The following is a 23873-nucleotide window of genomic DNA, read 5'->3' on the forward strand; positions in this document are numbered from 1 at the left end:
TCACTTCTCTGACTTTTACTTCAGTCTGTTATAAATAAAAAGGAATTCCCCTATGTGTTTTGTCTGGTTTGAACAAAAAAGCATCATCACTAAACCCACAAACATATTCAAAAGCAAACCAGGACAAGTTTCTATAAATGTCACAGCTGTAACATTTTCAGGCTAGTTGTGTATCTGTAGGATCTCTTAAGTACCAAAGGTTTTCAGTAGAAGTGTCAAGGATTTATTTTTATTCTGCAACAATCACCTACTTTGGATGGTTTTACAAGCACATCCAAGAGAGTTTTGCCCTCTGATGTCCATTCCACTGTGGCTGGGCTTTGCTAACACAGCACTGAGCTGCGTCTTGGGCTATCTACATTTAACAGAGCCTTTACTACAGGCTAATTGCAGTCCCAGTTTCCACAGCACAGGTAAGAGTTGATCCTGACTGAAAACAGTAGATTTACATGATGTACTCATTACTCTGTCAAAAAAACCACTTTACCTACAGGACCTTGGTTATCAGTCTAATGGCACACTCTAGCTATTGTGTTTGGCTTTCATAACCTTTAAAGCAGAGAATGTAAAAAAGAAAGAACAAAAAAGCACTGCTTGCCAAAAGTGGCGATTGAGGAGTCTGAAGCAATATCAAAGTTCTTTTCTTCTTTCTTTCACATTGCATTAGATTGAGAGCACCAAAACTCTGCTGTCATGCTCTCTTGAGAATACCCCTTACCACTGCCACAGCACTGGAGCTCTGCATCTGCCCAGAAGGAATAACACTCATTCCTGCCATAAATGTGCACAAGACTTCTGCAGTTGTCTACACAAATGTGGCCCAGATTCCCTCCACGCTCAAGGGTCTGCTTTGGGTAGCAGCTATGCCACTGCAAAGGCCAAACAAAGTAAGAATTGCAAATTCATAAGAGGAACGTGGCTGGAAATGAAAATTTTTAGAACAGAAGGGATTATTTTTCCCAGCAGCTTGGTATTTATCAATATTTATAGTAAGATTCCTCTTGCAGTGAAAGCTTTCTGTGAGAAAAGTTTATTAGGGTCAGCAAATAAAGCAAGTGTCTCAGTAAAAATGATGCAGAAGACACACTTCTAAGCAGGGTCTCAGGATGCAGAGAGACACACAGGAGATGAAATATTTTGTATGGCAGTTTCTAATGCAAAAAAGATCAAAACTTAAACTATGCCAAAGGCCAATTCCAGCTTTTAAGAGGAATGTATTAAACTTGAGCCCAAAGATATATATTTCAAGGTGACAGCAATTTCTCCCAGGAAGCAATTAGTAACCAGAATAAAATTTATCCAGACAGTGTCCCAATACTGTCAATTGTTATCTTAGGTTATTAAAATCAGCACAAAAAATAAATAACTGCTGGATCACGCATTCATCAGTTGGTGATGATGTTACAGCTAAGATTCATTTAGCACAAACACCCAGAGGTCACCAGCTGGCAGTGTTGAATCCAATGAATTTTCCACAGCTAGAAATAATATCCTGAACATTTACAACTGAAGTAAAATCTATTCTATACACCTTTCTTCCAATTATCTTACCCTTCCTGCTGCCTCATTGCCTTTCTCTGCCCTTTTTCCTCCATCATTATCTCATCTAAGTCTCTAAACAACAGAAATTTTTTTAAGTCTTTTTCAATATCTTCACCTATTTCAGATTTACATTAATGCAGTGATGAATTAATCTAGCTATTTGAGAAAACCACTCACCCTTTGTTTCATCTATAGCAAAAATAATTCACCCATCCAAGATCTGTACAAGATACTAAATATATCTTCCTCCCTTGACTTACAATCTCTTCTTGGCTGGAAAAGAAATGTGGACACTGTCAGATATCTGGAATGGACCAGGATTACATGGCCTGGTGTTCATGACCTCAGCTAAATTCACAAAAGTAAGAAACACACGTTGCATCAATAAACATATCAGTGACTGTTCTCCAGATGCACTGGGACCAAAAGGCACAGGAAAGTCTGTTCCTGGTCAGCTCCCAAAGCCAGGGACAGGGTGTGCAGGCTGCTACCAGCACGCAGGCTGCCTACAGGGTTCCTCTGGGATGGTACTCATGCCCCAGCTCACAGCAAGGCTGGGAGTGGACCTAGAAACATTTTGAAATATGAAATATTTTATTTGAGAGCCCAGAAAGGATACCTAATTTTAAGCTATTGGTATAGACACAGCCAATGAGGATGACACCAAAGTCTTGCTCCTCATAAACCAGACTTGGAGCAGCTGGGTATAACTAGAGAGCAGAGATCATTAAGCGCCTTCATTACCCTCCAGGAAAACTGAATGTGTGTCAGGATTTTTTCATGGCCTTTTTGGAATCCACCACATACTATGAAGACAGACATCAGTACAGTTTACCTTTCCTTTTCATCAGAACTTCTTACTGCTCACGGGGCTGTCAGGCCAATTGCAAACACCCAACCTGGGTCCTAGCAGGAAACAAGGCTGAACCCCACCATTCCCTCCCAAAAACAGGATGCAATTATTCAGTTAGATCATTAACTTTACTCAGCCTTTATTGTGGTGTTTCATGAAATCAGAAAAACAGTCATAACACACATCAGAAAAAAAATTTTGAATCTCCCCCATAAAATCTTTTCATTCCACATTAGGCCAGCTATATCAAGGCAAGTTAAGCAGCCACAAGACAGCCACTGAACAAGCTCACCTGAGATGGACCTAAACCACCTCCTCTCATTGCTTTGGTCTCTGACAGGTAACTGGTGTTCCACAGTTGGTTTTTTCATCTCCACCCAGCAGTAAAACACTTGGTCAGGTGTTCTTGCTTCCCTAAGTTTGTAGATTTATGCACATTTTGATACCAAGCTGAGGAGCAAAGCCATGCTATGGGGCAGTCCAAGGTGATATTGCTCCCAAAACACTCTAGAAAGAGCACCTTTGACAGGGAAGTATTAATTTCTAGTTATGTATCTGTTTATGTGTGTTCATTGAGCAACCTATCCAACACCTGAGACCGAACAAATAATTTCCTGCCTCCAGAATCCTTTTTTTTAACTTCTTTTTTACCTCCTCTTTCTTTTGAAGATGTGTTGTGGTATTAGATGAACTCAGAAATGCATGAATATTTTTGCTGCAATGTGTGTTCTTCAGTTTTCACTGGATTTGAAACTTAGTCTTACTGTAGCTGGAAACAGTAATATACTTTTGTGGGTCTGCCATGGAATACATGCAGTTTCCATAGACTGATAAGTGAAAAGAAAAATACACAGTATATAGCCACTCAGAGAATGCAGCTAACACTTCTTCATGGCTTGTTAAATAAATCAAACTTTTTTTTTTGGTCTATTCTAGGAAAATTACCTATAAGCTGAAAAAAGAAAATGGCTATCCTTCTCCCTCTGTTGCTTTACAAAATGTTCTGGCAAGTTAAGAAATTTTTGCAAAGCTATTAGAAATAAGACTAATGTTTCAAAACTTTTGAGAAATGGTCCATTCTTTTTATTTTTTTCAGTTCCTCATCAGCATAGAAACCATTTTGATAAATGATTTTTTTTGAGAAAAAAATCTGTCTTTTGTGGTAAGCCATGTTGTTTTCAGAGCAGCCAGTGGATGCTACAATCATCTCTTCATGATGGAGGACAAGTCACATAATACAAATCTGCACTGGTACTTGGCAAGTAACCTGGCTCTTGGCTCAGTCCTATTGCATGTTGTAAGAAATGTATTTAAAACATTAATAATTTCAGAAATACCACTCATCTTGCCCAGGGGACACTCAGATATCTGGGGAAGGATGAACATGGATAAAATACTGAATATTAGAGAGGAACAGATTCAAGGTAGGACCAAGTTGTCAGCTGACATTTCTACAGCCCATTCATCTAAGCTTGAGATACCCATGACAAATAAAAAGCTGTGATAAAAAACAGGACTGCATTTTATTTTAAGAAGAAATCTCTATTATCAGAAATGCTTCTAATGGTGATAAAAGTGGCTTTAAGCATTTATTCAATTTCATTTCTAAAATGAAGGTTATAAATCAACCCCAAATCCTTCCTGAAAAACACTGTTATCCTCCAAGCTTTTATGAGCATTTACAGAAGAGTGATTCCTTCTGTGTCAGATGTTATGAAAGACAGTTCATACTTCAGATAATGTGATTTATAGGTTGAGATTGCAAAGTTAAATTTAATAAAGCCCAGAGAAGATGCATGATCTTCAAAAAGCTTAATAGAGATCTTTCAGAGTTGAGATGCTACCACTGTTTTATATGAGCTTCACTGTATTCTTGTGTAAGCTGTGGTTACTGATAGATCCAGCAGAACCACCATTTACCTCTTTCCTCCTCTTTTTCTCTCCACAAGAATTTAAGTGATGAAGTATTGTATACACATATCTTATTACTTTCTTCAGTTACCATGAAAAACTAAAGGACTCTCCAGTATTCATGTTTGTTTCTTAAACTGCCATCTTTTATTTTTGGTGACGGAATTTCTCAAAGAAAGATTAATATGTTCAAGGAGTTGTTAGGAGATTTATTACTATTTAAATTTTATTTTAAAATCCAGATGATAAGCTTTTGAAAATCAGCTGTTCACATCAGGGACAGTACTCCAAACTCATGAAAAGCTTATCATGATGGAATTTCCTCCAAATATACTTTTCAATAGTGATTTAGGATTTGTCATTTTGATTTGAAAGATGTAGGATTTAATTTCAATTCATCACAATGAAAAAAAAATATGACACTGAAATCATTCTTACAGAAAATGATACTTTATGAAAAATAAAATTTTAATTTCAGGATTATAGTCACCAAAAGTTTTCCTAAGACAGGATTTCCAAAAACTGATATAAACCCTAAGAGAGTGTGATTGAGCCTGGAAAGGGAGACTAGGCCAAAAGAACTTTGGCATTTAAAGAAACTGAAGTTGTCTTATTCCCCATACACTGTGACATAATTCTTCCTTATTAGATTAATATTCCAGTTTCTGAAACAATACAGGTCTATGTTCCTGTTCCTGTTACAGTCCCTTTGTACATTTACAGTGCAATCAACAAAACAAACAGCAAAATCCAACTCTGAAAAATGAAACTAATCTAGCTGCAATTACTATGCAAGAAATACAGATTCAACTGTTTCCTTCCATTACTGTGTCAGGAATTGACTCATAGGAGGAAAACTCATGGATTCATGCCAATCATCTAATATAAGTTACAACTACAATGTAAAATATATTCAATGCAAATCATTATTGCATCTAGACTGCAAGTAGAAATACATTAAATAGAGTTCTAGTTCACCAACAATCAATGAAAATGTTATTTTAAGAAATTATTTCTGGGAAAAACATATTTAAGGACTATTCCATTCATACTTGCAGTGGTCCTTTTCCCATGGTAGAAATAAAAATATAGTTTCAAATATTAAATAAATGAAATACAATTAATATGTGTAAAAGCTTCATATGGCTTGAACAGATGTGACCATTATTCATGGACCATTTATGATTTTTGTGCTTTGTCCTTGTTGCAGTTCAATAACAAAAGTAATTATTTGAAGATAATGTGTAGAATATCTTGAAATTCAGCTGAAATTTAGGACATAGAAGTCAGAGGTCTGGAAAATTCTATTGCAGCCTGCAAGAATAGACATTCCAGAAATAGAAGTCAGAGGTCTGGAAAATTCTATTGCAGCCTGCAAGTATAGACACTCCAGAAATGTATCACAAGTTAATTTAAATTAACTTAAGATTCTTCAAGGCTAATTTTTATAGAAGCATATTTTAAGCCTGATACAAGGAAATAGTTACTCAGGGTAGACTAGATTTATTTTGGGAAGGTTCAGGCTCAAGATTTCCCTTTGCTGTCCCAGGGTGAAATACAGGTTCTCCAGCAATTCAGCAGCTCACTCTGGAGTCAGATCTTTGAATCACCAGACATTTGAATGTGCAGTGTTTGAGGTGAGCACTTCAGGTAAAAATAATATGGGTCAATGAAAGAGTTTTTTTAATTTTCTACAATTCTAATGGTGTTATTTTGAGTCCCAGAATGTCAGTAGAGCTTCATACAAAATCACAGAACCACCGAACACCCTGAGTTGGAAGGGACCCACAGGGATCATTGAGTCAAACTCTGGCCCTGCACAGGACACCGCGAGTCACACCGTGTGCCCCAGAGCACTGTCCAAGCACTTCCTGAGCTGCCAGGCTGCTGCTGTGACCCCTTCCCTGGGGAGCTGTTCCAGTGCCCAGCCTCCCTCTGGGTGAAGAACCTTTCCCTGATATCCAACCTAAACCTCCCCTGCCTCGATTCATGATGTTTCCTCGAGTCCTGTCCCTGGTCAGGAGAGTGAAGAGCTCAGTACTTGTACATAGATTGGTCAGCTATAACCATTGCTAGAGACATCAAATATAAAACATTGTTAGTGCACTGAAGCATCTTGAATAGTGTCCTGTTTGCCTGAAATGTTTTGTAACTCTAGAGTACTATATTTCTCTTTCATTTTCTGCGTTTCTCATACACACATATAGTAAAAAGTTTGAGTCTTGATATCCTGTGATGGTATCTTAGAAGTGTAGGCAGAATAAAAGGCATCATCATGCCCAGTGCATTTTAAGGTATTGCTTGTTTCAATTTTAATCTTTGGCATGGAAGAAGAAAATGAGAAATAATATTTATAATTTGAGTATAACTCAATAATGGCAATCTAGCATTCTTTTTGTTTCACAATAAATATTTGATCTTCAGTCTTTCAGCACTGCTATGTTTATCTCTCAGATCAGATTAACCTATGACTGTTGCTGTGCAGTGTCTGGTTTCACAGTGGAAACTTCCACACCTTCTGATAAAGAACAAAAGTTCATAGGATTTCAAAAAAGGTAGACAAATACATAATAGAGAATTCCACAGGCTCCTAAGCACAGCTATACATACCATATCTTTGGTAAAAAAATCCAAAGACTACAGCTTGCTGGAACCTTGGAAAATATACTGGGTAAGTTTTGTACTGCAATCACAATGTTGTAGTTTTTTAAAGCCTTCAACAGGCATTAGATTGGTTCAGATAATTCATATCAAGTGAAGAGCACATATGTACGTATGCAATTAAGTATGTATGTAATTTGGAATAAATTTTGGGTTCAAATGCTTTCTATCAGAGTGCAATTATACTAAAGCTGTGTTCACTCAAGACAGAACACAATTTGGCTTTTAATTTGTGAAAGGTGCTAACCTAGCACCAAGAGTGAGCTAAGGGATGGGCAGAACATTGTAGGCTGGGCAGTGACCTCAAGTAAGACAGCTAAAACTCACAAAACACAAGCTCAATGTGCATTGTAACCATCTGCACCCCGTCAAGCTATTCACAGACTGAATAATTTTCATTTTGTAATGGTTTATGTCCCCTCCACCTTTTCATTTTCCGAATGATACAGATCATTAGATAAGGAGGAAAACTCTGCATCCCATTATTAGTATCACTACAAAAGCCAGCAAGTATTATCACACTACATAAGAGCCAGCAAATATTTTAAGCTGCTGGTATACTTGAAGCTAGTCATTGCTTGACCAGTATTTTCTCTCAATCACGTGTGACCAAAAGATTCAGTGTCTAGAATGGAGAAGATAAGGGAAATTCCAGTGACAAAAAGGCACTTTTTTGTTGTCCTGTGACAGTAATTCTTAGAAAGTAATTGAGTTTTGAATTTTCACTGAATCCACTTAAAAAGAAAAAGAATTAATTTTTGGTTTTGATATTCCACAGCTTTATTAGAGAGGTTTAGTCCAGGTATTGTCAAAAAACAACTGGGACAGGACAACACATTTCAACACAGTGTTGTAACAATTTGGAGAGAAACTAAAGCAGGAACAAACAGATGAATATGATATTTAAGTATCCCAATTCAAAAAGACACCTTAAAAATATTAATGAAAAATAAAACTCCTCGTGAAACCTAATACGTTTAACAAAGGAGGTCATCAAAAATCTTTTGTTCTTTTCAGTTTTCCAGACTCCCATATTCTGAACTGATTCAGCAACAAGGAGAAAATGAGAGATCCATGAAAGCATTTTAATGATTTTCTTACCACAGATTGACTAGGAATGGATGTTCCAGGCCTTGCATTATCTGCAGCTCCCGGAAAACATTGCGAACTTCATCTCTCTCAATGCATTTCTGTTTATTCATGTACTTCATGGCATACATTTTCTTGGTGTCTCTCTTCTGTACAATGCACACCTAATTGGCAGCAAAGTAAAAGAAAAAATTTGACACCTTGAGAAAGTGAATTAAATTGTGACTTTGGAAAAAAAGAGTCTTTAATGATATTTCAGTAATTCAGATCTAGATATTACAAGTGAGTAACACATTCAGTAAGTTCACTTGACCACTCCTAAGGATTCTTTCTAATAGATTGTAATTAAAAATTAACAAAAATCCAACCCAACCCTGCATAAGAGGAAATGGAGACCCAGAAAAATATAATAACTTTCAAAACTTTCATGGTAAAGCTGAGAGTAATATGCTGCAATGGCTGAAATCACAGGCTATTTAATTATTCAGAGAAATTACTGCCTCCTGCCTAGGAAAATGCTCAGTCATTGTCCTGATTCCCACAAGTCAATACTCACATCTTGATTACTGCATCATAAACCTTGCCTTTGTTCCCAAGGATCAATATTTCATCTAAATATCAGAATTATGCTCCCTTAATTACTGTTGAAAGGAAAAGAATATTCATACAGGTATTCATCATAATATTTTTGACTTCACAAGAGACCATTACAATGATTTAGTCTCTGGCAGTAAATGTCTACACTTTTACTCTTTTTTTTTTTTTTTTTTTTTTTACAAAAGCCAAATAATGTAAACACATGAAGAAAATCCTAGTCAAGAGAACTTCCATGGGAATTCTGGATTTCCTTTTGTCATGGTATTTTACCTTGAAAATGGAGCTGGAGACTTGCACAGGTTCCACAATCAAGCATCAGGTTAAGTACGATTTTTGGCAACAGAGAAATACACAATTGTTCTGAATATACTGGAAACACCTGGTTTAGGTATCCCAGGTATACTATGTCTAAGTTCAAAGGTATTCTGGATTCACTTGGTGTGGGCATTATTTTTTTTATATATATTTAAATACATACACACACATGCACACATATGTGCTCCTGTATTTTACACACATAAAATTATATTATACACTCATAAATTCATGTTAAGAGACCAGATTACAACACAGTGACAGCCAAAAATAAATCCTTTGTGTCTGAATTTAAGGAACTTATGCACCCAATATTTAGGAAAAATCAGGAGTAACTAAGGCAACTTCCCATAGCTAAAACTGGGAGGAATAGGGCCAGTAAAGTCAAACTATGTTTATTTCTCTGAAACTCTCTTATCATAAAGTGTGTCCTTGAGCACAAATCTACTCCAAATAGAGGAGTTAATAGAGTACCTTTAAGCTATCATGATAAGGCATGATTAAGCAATGTTTCTAATTACCTTTCCTAATATTAGGAATTCTTCTGCTATTAAGGAAAACAGGGATGGTAACATTTTGTTTTGAGCCCATCAATGTTGCACAATGGTTTTATTTTTCACCTTGGATTGTTATGAAAGATCTGAAAATTGTCGATGCTCTTAAGATATCTAAAGGTTCACATTCATATGGAAAGAACCCTGGCTGTGGAACAGTAGGGAATTGTATTTGGCCTTTTGGAGGAAGAAAAAGTAGCAAGTGGGATCGAGTGGGAAACTGAGTGGGAAAAGTTGGGATGAAAATGAATTATTCAAGCTCCCACAGGTCCTTCAAAAGCATAAGCAGAATTTTCAGGGGCAAATCCTGGCTTCCTGTCTCAGAATATGTGGAGACTCCAATTTAACAAGTTGCATTATAAAGTGCAACATCTGGGGTCTTAGCTCAGAGCCTAAGTCCAGAAATTCAGCTGTGTACATTAGTTTGCATCATAATTTTCATGTACAACTTGGCCAAGAGTTAGGTGTTTGCAGAAGTCTCCTAGTCCATTACATTAAAAGCCTCCCTATTGAAGGGTTGACTAGAGAGACTGCTGAGAGAATGGGTTTGAGAATCACAGGTTTGATCAATGTGGCAAACCAAGATCATATGCAGCACCAAAATATGTAATGTAAACCAGTTTTGAAACACTGCTGGGACTCCAGAAGGCACTCAGCTCTCTTACCTGGCAGTGAAGACAAGGGTGTTCAGCACAGCTGAAACAGACCTTCTGTTGTTGGTAGAAGCTTGCCTAACACACAACTAGCTTCAAAGCAGAATGATAGTAAACATTTTCCAGCAATGTGTACCTACGCAAATCCTTTAACGTGGTTAGAAAATCATTAGGATTTTAGTGAATATAATGAAGCTACTTCCTACTAAAAATCAGGAAACACAACCTGCATCCATCTTGATGTTACTGTAAAAAAATGCCTGACATTGTTATGTCAGCACCGGATCATATTGGAGATCATCCCTGGCACTTCTACCTGCTGGCAGTCAGCTCTTCTTCTGAGCAGGACATCAATGGATTGACACTTTCTACTAAAGCAAGAAAGAAGGGAAAAGCCCTTGAGCCCTTCTCACATGTGCAGTCTTCATGGGAAATGTTTAAGTTGAGGGGTTTTTTTTCCAAATGAGCAATTTTAAAATAGGGATAAACAGGTGCTCTGGAACCTAAATTAAAAAATTCTGTGATGACTCATTATGATGAAAATCTGTGCAGAATTGCCTTATTTACATGTATCAGTATGGAGGCCCATCACACTTACAGTCTTTCCATTTTTCTGTGAATATAATTTACCAAAGGCCAGACAGTGTGATGATTCAGAGCAAATATGTGTTCTGAACTCAACAACTATCCAGCTTCATAGTCAGTACAGAAGGACAGCAGCCATCTCCATAAGGTATGGATCTAAAGAGGTACAGGGGACTATCTCTGTCCCTAGAATGGTTTCCCTCTAATGTTCCCTAAAGAGACTGTAGATTACCAGTATGGATATAGGCATCCGTGTTGTACATGTTTAAAAGCAGGCATTATGAACCCCATTAATTTTCACTGGAATGGTATAGTGCTATTTTTAAAAATCTCTTGTGAAATTATTCTCTTTCTAAAGGTTTTTTTTAACATACCTTAGTTGTTATCACAGGGTGGTGTCTTTTGTTATTTCTGGTAGAAGGTAACAATGAGCTGCCTTAAAACCTATCAGGTTAGAAGAAATTTCACCAGTGAGTGACTTGGGACCACTTTCCCTTAGAATCTGGGGAAGAAAGCTAACGGCCGCAGGGCTAAGCTTCATTTTTAAAGAGCAACATGTTCTGTGGCCCACTTCTAAACTACCTTCTTGGATTTACTCTGATTTCACATGCAAAAAACAGAGAAGCTTGATGAAGGAAGCTGCATAATGCTGGTGGAGCAACCATGGGTAGCTTCAACAAAGTTCTTCCCAGAGCAAAAGATGGTGATGTCTGAAATATCAGACCTGCTGCAAAACACAGATTTTTCCTGTTCCCCACTAGAAGAGACTTATAGCTGCAATGTGCATGGTGTGGAAAGAACAAGGTGCACTTAGCGTCAATTTTGGTCTAAATTTAGCACAGGACTACTTAGACCTCTCAGGCTGCTACAAGATGTGGTTTGACAACAAGTGATGAAAGACCACAGCTGGAGGGCAGGGTTAGCTGGGGAGCTGGAAGCTGGGCTGCTCACCCACCCCTGCTCCTGTTTGATATTTTGCATTGAGGACTCCCAGCCCAGCAGAGGGGCTGTGGCACTGCACGGGCAGAAGCACTCACCCAGCACAGAGGGCTACAGGAGAGAAATCAGATACACTCCAGATGGGAATTGATGAACCTGCTGTTGAGCATCTGCCTGAAACTCTGCTCCCTTGTCTGTCCCACCCACGTGCTCTGAAAAACTAGTTCCCATAGTCTTAGCCTACAAGCAGAGCTGGCAAGATTTACTCAAAGAGGCTGGAGAATGAATATCATAAGTTTGTCTTTAGGCTGCCGGGGGATTTCCTTTAAATAGGGAGATTCATTCTCGGATTCCCCTGAGCGAAGCATGACATCTGGAGCAGCCAAAGCATCTGCTTAGTATCCTTTCATATTAACTCAAGCTAAAAAACAGGTCATAATACTGTCAAACAATATTAATATTCTGCAGTTGTGTGTTATGTTGCTTTTAGGATAGAAGCATATTTTTTTCTGAAATATTTTGCATACTATTTACTAAAGTACCCTCAATCAGTGTAGGCAAGATTCTGGGCTCCCATCTGGTTTACACCACTGTAATTTCAATTTTACTTCATCACAGGAAGTCACTGTTTTATGCAACCAAATTAATCAGAACTAAGTCTTGTGTCTCAGCATCTTAGACAAACAGAAGAGAGTTTGTACCTTGAAATTATAATTTGAATTCAATTTAAGGATGTTAGATTTTTAATATAACTAATCCCATGAACAGAGAAGTCAGAGAAAATTGGTACTATAATATCTCTGAGAACTAGTTGTTACACCTGAATACAAATTATTTTGCAGCAGTAACCCTGCAATTATGTGGTTATTGTTGCAGTAAAGGACAAGAAGAATTCTTGTGTTTCAATCCTCACTGGTTTTGTACTTATTGGACGAGCTAAAAAAACATAATTTTTTGCAATATTTTGTTTGAGAAGAGTGATAGCTCTACATATAACAACATTTTAAAAAAATAGCCAGATTAAGCAGGAGACAGCATTTCTAACATATCATATGTCTCTCTTCCTACTGTCTCTGCCCCTGCAAAGGAGCCCTCACTCTTTCACATCATACAGGAAAATAAAACAAGCCTCCTATATGAAGGCTTTGTTGATTTTGATCCACTCTTCTCCATGGCACTCAGGAAAATGGTGAATGTTTCTATGATATTTCTAGAAATACCTAATTTTTTACAGGTTTATATGAGTGTGGTTCTTGTGAACCCACTTTGGGGAATCTGTACTGGTGAAAATAGAGTTGCACGATCCTCAGAGAAAATGTTTAAAGTATGAGTTCCCTCTACACTTAAATCCTTATTTTGCAATTGTCAAATGCAACAGGAAAGTCCTTGCTGTAACAGCTTTTTTTTTTCCCAGATGAGTACAGGTTTCTGACAAATCACCTTGTTTTTCCTTCCATGGGCAAGAGAAAGAAAGAAGCCCATTTTAAAATGACCTGTTATAACATAGCCAAAAGCACAACAAGGTAAATCAGTCACTGTTTCAAATGTCTGTCTCTGTGACTCAGTCTTGCCTTTGTTGTTCATTTAGAAGCCTAGTTGCTGGCAACTTTTCTTATTATTGTCCTTCTGGAAGTACCTGGCAGCAGAAAATGTCAAAAAAGGATGCACGACTGTTAATCTCTATTGCGGGGTGTTTACTGCTCGGGCTCTGCTGTGCTCTAGCATCTTGCAGTGTATAACCCCATGTTCAGTCCCACGCTTTCTTAAACTGCTGCTTCCTTTATGGCTCCTCTGTGGCCTTTTGTGTTTTCTGAGAGCAATAGGATGTTTTAAGGCGGGCTCTATTTTTTTATTTTATTACTCTTGGTACAATATCTCTGTCTCTCTCTCTCTCTCAATATTTCTTAAATTACTTTGGTTGCCACAGCAACCGTAGGCCTCTGCAGGATATTGCTGCAGGAGGCATCTGGTATGGCAGAGCCCCTGTGCTGCTCAGCTCTGAGCTCAAGGTGATGCTCAGCACCTCAGCTTCTCCACTGGGGCTGGCTTCAGAAATCAGCTCCCTGCCTTCACCTTTGGCATTTTCAATTCACAGTCACAACATTTGCTGTCACAGGAACTCCTAGGCCATTTGGTATCAAATATTTTGCATCTCAAGTTCTTGTCTTTTCTGAGAAGTGGCTACCTGTTTCTAGCTGCTGCCTCTGTAGCCAGTTCTTCTTAGGGACATCTTAAGAGTAGCTGCTGTCTCCTAGTCACTTTTCAATATTTTTCAGGAAAAGATACACCATAGTAATTTTGAGGAGGGTAGGAAATGCATGTGGAAAGAAGAGAAACCACAAGCATGCTTTTTTTTTTTTTTTCTGGAAACAAACAGGCTCATTTCAAAGATATCCTTTGAGAGCTCAGGTTGCACCTTGTTAAGGGACATATAAAGGAGGTGAGGTCTGACCCTGCTGGGACCATCACAGCCACAGCTTCTGTGTAAGTTGGCAGCTCTTTTATTCAAGCCAAGTGACGGGCAAGCTGTGGCAGAAGGAGTGTGACCACTCACGGAGCAGTTCCCACACTCCTGGGCACATGCAGACCTACCTGGGGCATTATCTGGGCAGACAGGCACACACCTGGTGCATTGTCTGCTGCACACCCAAAGGGGCAGAGACAGGGCAGGGATCAGGGGTACACAAGCTAGGTGCAGGACACTGCTCTAAAAAAGAGCCTTTCTGGCTTCAGTGACCTTGCTTTGCCAATAGGTGAAGGCAGCTTTTTGCTTATGCTTTGGTCTTCATAAATACCAGGAAACTTTTTGTTTGTTTGTGTGTTTGTTTGTGGAAGGCCTGCATGCTAGCTATGCTTAGCATATTCCAGTTACTAGTACATTGGAAGAGGGCAGGTTAGAAATTTTGATGAAAAGTTTTATTTCTATATTAAAAATTTGCCAAGTGAATTCAAAAGTAGGCAATTTGAAACCAAAAATGTTGAGCTCTGATCTAAGTAACTATTCCTTTGTGAGGTCAACAGCATTTGGATATGTCTTTAACTTTTTTTTCCTGTACATAACTTGCATTCTTGGACATTAATTTAGTTTGACATGGTATTCCACCTCTGTATTGTGATAATAAACAATCACAGATCTCTGCTGCCCTGATTTTAAGGGGTTTTTAAGTAACTTTTTGCCCAAGCAGGATATAGTCCTATTGACCTCAAAGATGGTTTCTGCTGACATCTACTGAATTGAACAAGGACTGTGCCATGAGGACCATGCTGTTCTGCAAGAAGTATTTCTGGCCTCTCTAAAATTAAAGTCATTGTTCTGCATGGAGGCCAAGAAACAGCAAAATCCTTTGTGTGTTCTTAATGCATGGCTGCAGAAGTGCCTCACCAGCACTGAGCTGGCATATACTCAGGAATCATTGAAATCAAGATCTAGACAGTTGTTGTTTCATCAGTCACTGATCAAGTATCAGTTATATTTATATAGTATAAATATACTTTCATATATATTCCTGTGAAAAATGGATTCTAATATTTTAAAAATATTATTTTCTATTTGTGGCTTTGTATTTGCATTATATGTGGCTATGTGGCTTTGTATTATAAATTGAAACCCTTGTTATAATCACTATTAATAGGAAAGTAAGGTTGTCTACTCAAGTGTAAACAAACCATTAATCTTCTCTGTTTCAGAAAAATCCTGTTGAACAAACATTTACTCAACGATCATAATTATATTGTATGTCAGTTTACACAGTCCCAAGAGGATTTATTCTATGTAAAGTGCCTTTAAAATACTGCAATTATTTGAAGACACAAATGAGCTCAGAGATTTAAGAATAAGATCACTTTGGTGGACTGTCTAAAGAAGTAGTCTGCTCCTACCTTTTTGTTTCCAGGACAGATTTCTAGATTTTGCTAATCTCCTTTTGGAATAATTAATTATTATAATAACTTTTGCTCAATTAATTTTAGTGAATAGATTATAATAGAAATAATTTAATGAAGAGACGGTTCATACTGCTGGCCAGATGTCCTTAAGAAGGAAAAGGCTACAAAACCTATATTCTTTTACCATAATCAAGCCAGAAAAACAAAAAGGTATTTCCTATTAGACATTTAACTGCTAAAAATAAGTTAATTCTTACCTTTCCAAAACTCCCTTTCCCAATAGCCCGCAGTATTTGAAAGTGGTCAAAGTTAACTGCAAATAAAGGAGAGAAGAAAAGGAAAATAGTTTGCAGTGTGCTAAGTCAGAATCAGAAATCAGATAAGAAAAGAAATTACAGTGTGTCCAACTAAACCTTTTTGCAATGTGGTATCCCATTTTTCCTCTTAAAACACCAAATATACTTAATAGCTAGCAAATAAAAAGTTTGCTTTAAAATATGCTGTATTCATTTGCTTCATCAATTCATCTTGGACCAATGTGTTCAGTGCCCAGTATCTCCAAAAAGAAATATCTCTCTGCCCTAACCAAGTTAGGATTATGCAGCCATTAGCAAAAACTGCTCAGCATTTTCCAGAAATATTGTGATCTATTAAAAGGACACTGAATAATTCAAGTAACACCCTCTACCTACAGATATTTATATAACATTTGGTTAGTAGTCACTCTTCAGGATAATCCCCATTTTTTGTTACAGTGATGAAAGCTTGTCCCATGATGAGGTAGTATGATCAGCCTTTACAAAGTTTTCCACCTTAATGCAATACATAATTCTAATATTGCAAGACTATTTCATAATTTTAGCATAAGCTTGTTTTGATAGATTGTATTTTAGGTTGGCAGTAGAATGGATTTACTTGCACTTCAGGAAAATTTGACAGCACAGCCTGCTCTAGACACTAAGTGCTTTGCTGCTGGGAGGGTGAACGAGATTTCATTTCTCAGAAACACCATTTTCATTGGTGTTACATGAGTTTAAACACAGTACAACCTTCAAATCTTCACTGGTATAGCTGGTGGTTTTAAAAAAATTCCAACATCCTGAACAAAACTTATACAAAGTCACTGAAATACAAACATGACAATGTGTGATACAGTTTTTACAGTCGCTTCTCAGAAAAAAAATCACACTTAGAGCTAAATTCAGTGAACCAGAGATGACAAAGTTCAGTGCAACAAAACAGGATCTTTTTTAAATTAAACTTTCTTATGTTCCTGGCTTTAGCCATGGAGTTTCATCTATGCACCTGTCATTGATGTAACAGTAACTAGAAAAATTGTGGAGACAGACCATCACTGGAAAAACCATAGAACCATACAATGGTTTGGTTGGAAGGGACCTTAAAGATTATCTTGTTCCAACCCCCCTGCCATGGGCAGGGGCACTTTTCCCTAGACCAGTTTCTCAAAGCCCCATCCAACCTGGCCTTGAGCACTCCAGGGATGGGGTAGCCACAGCCTCTCTGGGAAGCCTGGGCCATATCCACCCAAAAATGTGGTAACAAGAACAAATACAACAGAAATGTGACTCACACCAAGATGAAGGAGAAAATTCTATAAAACTCATAACACTTTAAATATTTGCCAAAAAACTTATCCATCTCAAGCTAAGCCTTGCATAGAAAGTTGAAAGGTTGATAGTTATCAAGTCTCTAAAAAGGGTTCATATCTTGCTTTCTCTGTTGCAATAATATCTAATTTACACTATTAACACCACTAAGTGTTTGTTTATTTATGCTTGCTTATACTACCTTCAAGGAAACATGGTTGCTCCTTTCATTAGTGCAGCTTAGCAACCACCTTCCTGGTAATTGCTGGAGACAAATCAAGCCCAGAGCTGACAGAGCTGAGAGCAGCAGACTCTGTTCTGCAGGAAACAAGGATGGTGAATATAGCAGCTTTAGAATTTGGATACTGAAATAAAAATGCATAACCTTGGAAAATATTTATAACCTGCTTGGAAACTGAAAATTGGGAAAAAAAATTTGAGCTGAATCTTGTAAGAGTTAGGGCTGCCCAGATGTCTGAGAAGCAGCATTGTCTGTCAGCATCCTGCAGCTGGTCTCTCTGCTGAGAGATTTTATCAGTGGGGCACTCTTATAGTTCTTGCTGGCCAGTTCTGGTCTGATGAACAAGGTAATCAGTTTAGCAAAACTCCCACATAAACTTACATCCACCTAAATCTTGTTCCCACCAGTCATCCCTCCCAAGTGCATGACTGGGCTGTCTAAGATGACCCTTAATTTAGGTAGGGATTCAACACAGTATAAAAAAAATATCCTAAACAACATGTCAATCTCATTAATTTCTTTGATAGTAAAAAATAAGCCAAAAATTCAGCATGCTGAATCACAGCACGCTGGTGGTTTTTGTGTCGCTTCTCTCTTTTCAAACTTTCTCATGTTTTTGCTTATTTTGGTAAATATTTAATATGTACGTTCCTTAAAAAAAGCTTATTTTGAATTTGTTCTTTACCTTGCAGTCATTCAGCTGAGTCCAGTTGCCAAAGCAAGTGAGAAATTGTTGAAACAGTTTGTAATTATCTCAATTTGAGTCAAGTCACATTTCAGTAATACTCAACTATATTATATTCTGAAATCTGACATGTTTTGAAATATATCCATTTGAAGAATGATTTTGTTTTTGTAAAACTAAGATTAAGCATTTATCTGTAGCTATATAAAGGGCATTTTTTATTGTCCATATAACTTCTATTTATCTGTACTTCCATCTTTCCTGTGTTTATTGTTCCGAATGACTAGAACAACTTAATTTTTAAATTAGATTATTTGTAAATTGGACTTCCATATAAATGAAATTATTAAATGAGGCACTAGACTATGGAGTTGAAGACGGATTACTAGTAAACTAAATAAATGGTTAAAAATCATAGTCACCACAATTGATCAAATTTTCTTAATTTCTATGTTTAACTTGAATAGGAAGTGAGATGTTGCATTTTCATATCTTTATCAAGAAAATAACTTTTTTTTTTCTATAGCTGACAGTCCCATGAGCATTATTGAAATTAAGGTACAATGATTGTAATGCATTTTTTGCAAGAGAAAATAGAGCCCATTTTAAATGACTGAGGAAATAAGTAAACATGTCTGAGCCTGCATCTAAAATGAGCAAGGCTTGCAGCCACTGTGGTTCTCTGGAAAGGGATAATTCACTGAAGTGAGACAATTCAGTCTCTTTTGATCATTCAGACATAGTCCCAACATTGCAGATTCATAAACTGAGGAAATTCCTCCTTAGGAATATCAGGACAGAATAAAAAGTGGGCTGCCTTGCAGCTGAGACTAATACCAACTACACTGAGCAAAACCAAGGTGCTTCAAGCAACAGTCCCACCTGGAACAAAGCAGCACCTCCCTGGTGACAGTGAAGGGCTGAGCTAAGTTCACTGCCACCTTGGTGCTACAGCAGCCATACGCCCCAAGTGTTTTCCTCAGATGTTTTTAATCTCACACTTTTCACATTCTGTATGTGCTTTTTTGTCTTTTCTGGTGAAAATTCAGTGCCAAAATATCACCTCTTACTCTGAGAAGAATTACAGCTCACCATGACCTCTGTCATTTTCCAATGTTGAAAATATCATCAAGTTCAAACATTGCCATTTCCTCTGTGCAAGGGAGAACATCAGGAGTATTAAATTCTTGTCCTCCAAAACATGGCATGTCTTGTTCTTGTGGTGCCTGGTGTTGTAACTAATGACATTTTTCTAGTGCAAAGCCCCACTGAGATAATGGTATGGCTGGCAGAAGGACATTTTCTTCAGTATCAGTAATATGACTATTACTCTTTTGAAAATAGTTTTCTTTACTCAAGAGAAAATACTTCAAGTCTCAAGAGAATACTTTCTTTTACAGAGAAAAAAAAATATTTTCCAACTCTTTGAGCTCTTCTTTCATTTTATTACCACACCATACTTTGGAGGTCTTACACATTGTCTTGGAATTTGAGTATAAGAATATGAACGATTTTCAGAAAACAAAATTTGTTTGTATTGTCTTCGGGTAATTTTTCATGCAAGTAAACCCACAGAATGAAACTTATTAATAACACTATGAGAGAGTTAATTTCCAATTTCTTTTATTTCCATCTGTTTGGAAAAATCAAGTATTACAATTTCCTCTCCCTCATCTCCCACCATCATCCCTTAAAACATCACCATGAAGTCAAAACGAAGAAGGAATGTGGAATAAACCAGATATTGTGCTAACTAAGAGAAAAAATAGATCAGCATTTATGACACCTGTTTCACGTTACAGTATTAGAGCAATGGAAGCCTGTTAATTTCAGCAATGTGTTGTATATATACATATAAATACTTCATTTTGTTTCTTTCCATTTTGTCATACTCAAATAAACCTTTCATTGCACAGATTCAAATCCCTATTAAGAACTTTTAGTGCAAGTACAGTTACTTGGATTAGAATATTAGATATTTTCAAATTAGGCCCATGTAGAGCATTTCCCAGTAGCTTGATCTTGAACAAGTAGGAGCCAGATGATGGTAATGGGATTCACCATTGAATTAAAGGTTTCATCCTGCTTGCCATGAAAAGGAAAAAAATGTGGTCCTAACCATTTTAGATACTTGGTCAAATATATTAGTGTACTCAAAACCTCCAGTAATATCTAGAAGGATGGTGCTGTGGTTTGTGACTGAGTAATGTACAGGAGAATCTCTACTGCCACAGTCTTCTCATGTGAACTTAGATGAGTGTTCTGCCACTGTCTGTAGAGAAATGAAGCATTACATCTCCAGGCAGCTGCAAAATTAGGTATAGGAAGCACCTTAGATCTCAGACACACAAGTAATTGGGAGAGAAGTAAAAGCCAGTTCAGGTAATAGTGCTTTATAAAAGCACCATGAAGACTGAAAGGCATTTTTGAAGTGTGAGGAGTCTACGCCACTGTGGAAGCAGAGGTACAGAAATCAGCAGATTGATTCAAACCCCTTTTGGGCAGAGCTGAGACCAGAACTCCCACCTCATGCCACACCTTCCCATGCGTGTCTTCCAAACTGCACAAGCCCTGATGGACCAGATATTAGGTATCAAACTTTCTAGTGAAAGACAAAATACTTATTTCTTTCTCCACTGCTCCCTGGGGATAAAGTATACTTTGGAGAAAATATTCACATCACAGACTTGTGTTTTTACAACCACACTGCAAGAACACTGGATGGTTTTAGTGGAAGTGCCTATTCTTTTTTTAATCAGCACTATACACACAATGATATATGTTAAAACAAGGAAGTATATGCATTCACCTCTGCTGCATTATTCACAAACACTATGTTTACTTGAACAGAAAAACCCAAAGAAGTTACATCAGCAACACACCATTAAATATTATGTGTTTGATTTATGATGTTACAAAGGAATATAACATTTTTACCCTTTCACGTGCAGTTTTACTCTTCAAAATATTCTTATGTTGCACAACATTTTTTCAAGTGTAAATTACATTTAGATAAAGAGGCAATATGAATATTGGGTGGATTCTAGCTAGAGCTGATATCTGTTTTCTCACAGCAGCTGAGGAATATTAATTTTATGTATATGTGATTAGTCCAAATACAATCAACAACCATTACCTGAAAGAACTTTGTTTCTCCTAGAGAAAATATCCAACTGAATTTGCCAAAGCACAGGCATTCACATGCTTTGCAGAATGAAAAATAAAGTAGAGGCCTTTCTGGAAAAACTTGATAAGCTAAATTCAGACTTCTTCCCTGGCTGAGTATCACTGATTTATTTGGACTCTCTGGGAGTAGCCAAAACCAGAACATGAGCACTAAGACATTAGTAAAGCCATATTTTTAACCCAATGAGCTTTTCAACACATTGAGATTCATTCTCACTAATCTCAAGAGAAAACAGAAACAAGGGATATATGATGCGGCCATTAGCCAAGAAACTAGATTTTTATTAAGTCTGGCTCCTGTCTTGCAGGTTTGTTTTGGGGTGGTTTAATGCTTCCTGTTTCTGTGAATCAGGAAAACAGAATAATAACTAAGCCAAATTCTAGATTTGGCCTGTATGATTTGACCTGACACTGACTGGATAGCTATGCTATTAGGATTTCAAACTAGCTCTGCAGCCTTCTTTCTATGTCTATCTACTTCTCAGATGCTCCAGCCTTTTCCAGGGAGAGCCACAGGCTGTGCTGACAGAACCTCAGTATATCTTAGCAGCTATCAGACCTTGTTAAAATTGTTGCTGTCCTTCCACACAAAACACATAGGATGAGTAACCAAGTATACACAGTCATATATATTCAACACTAATAATAAAATCCCCTGCTTGAATGGACATAGATAGGACAAACATGAACAGTGCCTAAAAATTAAATTAAAGGTCATAAAATGGTTTGAATAGTCATAAGGAGTCTCATTCTATCATGCTCTGTTCATGGAAAGTGCATTAGTGAAGAAAGATTCTGCTTAAAAAAAGGAAAAAATGAATTTTTGCTGACAGAATGATAGATCCAGGCATGCCTTTGAAGAATACAAATGTGCATAGCTCCCCAGGTTTCTGAGTAAAATGGAACATTGCTATACATTGATTGACTGGGAAACTTACTAGTTAGATAGAGATACATAACCAAAAAGAAGTTTCAGAGTGGTTTTATCTCACTAATGATGAATCATGATGTTTCTGATTATATTTAGGGGCTTTGTATTTAAATTGCACTACAATGTCTCAATTCTTTATGATTAATGAGTGTTTTAGTCTCAATATAAACTAATTATGTTAATATGCTTTTATAATTATTCAGATTTTATTTGCAATTAGAAATAATTTAAGATCTTTGTATGCAAAACAAATTTTATTTAAAATTCAGATAATTTTGTTTTGAACTTTACAATGCATTTTAATCTGATCATGTTTGCATACTTCACTTTCTTCAGTCAAAGTGAAACATTTCTGTGCTGTCAAAAGACTTTCATTTCAGAGCTTTTGACTGATCCAAAGTGGCTTTTTCACAACAGTTCATGTCTGTATTTTGCTTCCTTGTGAAGCCACCTGCAGGCTGGGATCTTTGGCTGGACAGGTCTCCCTTTCAGAGCACTGCATGGCCTGTGCTGTGCTCCCCCGAGCTGCTGGCTCTCCTGTGCTGGGCTGTGGGACCTGTAAATAGGTACAAGGTCTGGATCTGCACCAGGGGATACAAGGATCAGGTTCCAATACCTTTGAAGTACTGTCACACCACAGAAATGTCACCCAGCTTTGAACTGCGCCAGGAGGAAATCTGAAAAGGTAAATTTGGATTCCATTCAAACTTTCAAAACCAGCTTTGTTTTCCCAGTATAAGGCTTGATTTTTGTCTAAGAAAATAACAGCATTTTAATTTGGCAACAAGTTCAATTATCCACTAAAATATTTTTAGAGGAAAAGCCAGTTTCAAAAGATAAAAGAAAACAGGGTGATAGTTCTTGTTATCTTCCATCTATGTCACATTTCAAGCAAGACATAGGGAAAGCAACCTTCTCCCTTATTAAAATGGGGAGAAACTCAGTACCAGGGTGTTGGAAAACCAGCAATGTAATTTTATTTATACCTCTCTTATGTCTATATTCTATAAATAAATAGCTGATAGCATAGATAAAAGAGTGGGCTAAAGAACATCTGCTGTGATGCATTTCAGATATTCTGATTTCCTTATGTCAATCCTCCTGCAAGGCATAGTACTTCACATGCAATTTAGCTACACATTTGATGACATTCACAGAATATTTAGACCATGCATGGTTTGTTCATCCAAAGCAGTGCCAGCATCATGGGGTCCTACACTGTAATTAGTGAAATCCACCTCACATCTCATCGTTAAAATGAGTGGGGTTTCCCCTAAATGGCTGGGAAATTTTCTGAATGTATTCATTAAAATGAATACTGGAAAGAACTAAAACAGCCTACCATTTTTCAAAATGCTATAAAAACAGACTAGGAGAATTTGGTGAATCAGCTAATAATTTACACTTTTACTGAACAGGCATGTGTTGCCACAACCAGAAGTGAAATTGAAATTCTAAAGAAAATTAGCATTTGAAAGTAACCAAGCTGCTAAGTAAAAAAGATCTAAGGACTGATTCTCAAAGCTCTTCTTCCTTTTTAATTCTGTATAAGAACATAATTGTATTTCTAATGCTATTCTATAAAAGCTGCAAAAAAAAGAGATGAGATTTTGCATTCACAAGGAAACTGTGACTCCTT

General features: G+C 37.2%; 1 protein-coding gene across 2 annotated transcripts in view; it reads right to left on the reverse strand.

Annotated features, from left to right (window-relative positions):
• Positions 1 to 23873, reverse strand: part of STK32B (serine/threonine kinase 32B) — a 157318-nt gene that overhangs the window by 113122 nt on the left and 20323 nt on the right. Inside the window, exons 2-3 of one of the 2 annotated variants that reach the window (XM_031504578.2) lie at positions 15842 to 15897; positions 8069 to 8220 (exon numbers count right to left, since the gene is read on the reverse strand). In XM_031504578.2, the coding sequence (XP_031360438.1) occupies positions 8069 to 8220; positions 15842 to 15897 (208 nt within the window). The remainder of the gene's footprint in view (positions 1 to 8068; positions 8221 to 15841; positions 15898 to 23873) is intronic. The other variant, XM_077782762.1, reaches the window with a different exon arrangement.

This window comes from Lonchura striata, chromosome 4, assembly GCF_046129695.1.
Source record: "Lonchura striata isolate bLonStr1 chromosome 4, bLonStr1.mat, whole genome shotgun sequence".
NCBI classification, from domain to species: Eukaryota; Metazoa; Chordata; class Aves; order Passeriformes; family Estrildidae; genus Lonchura; species Lonchura striata.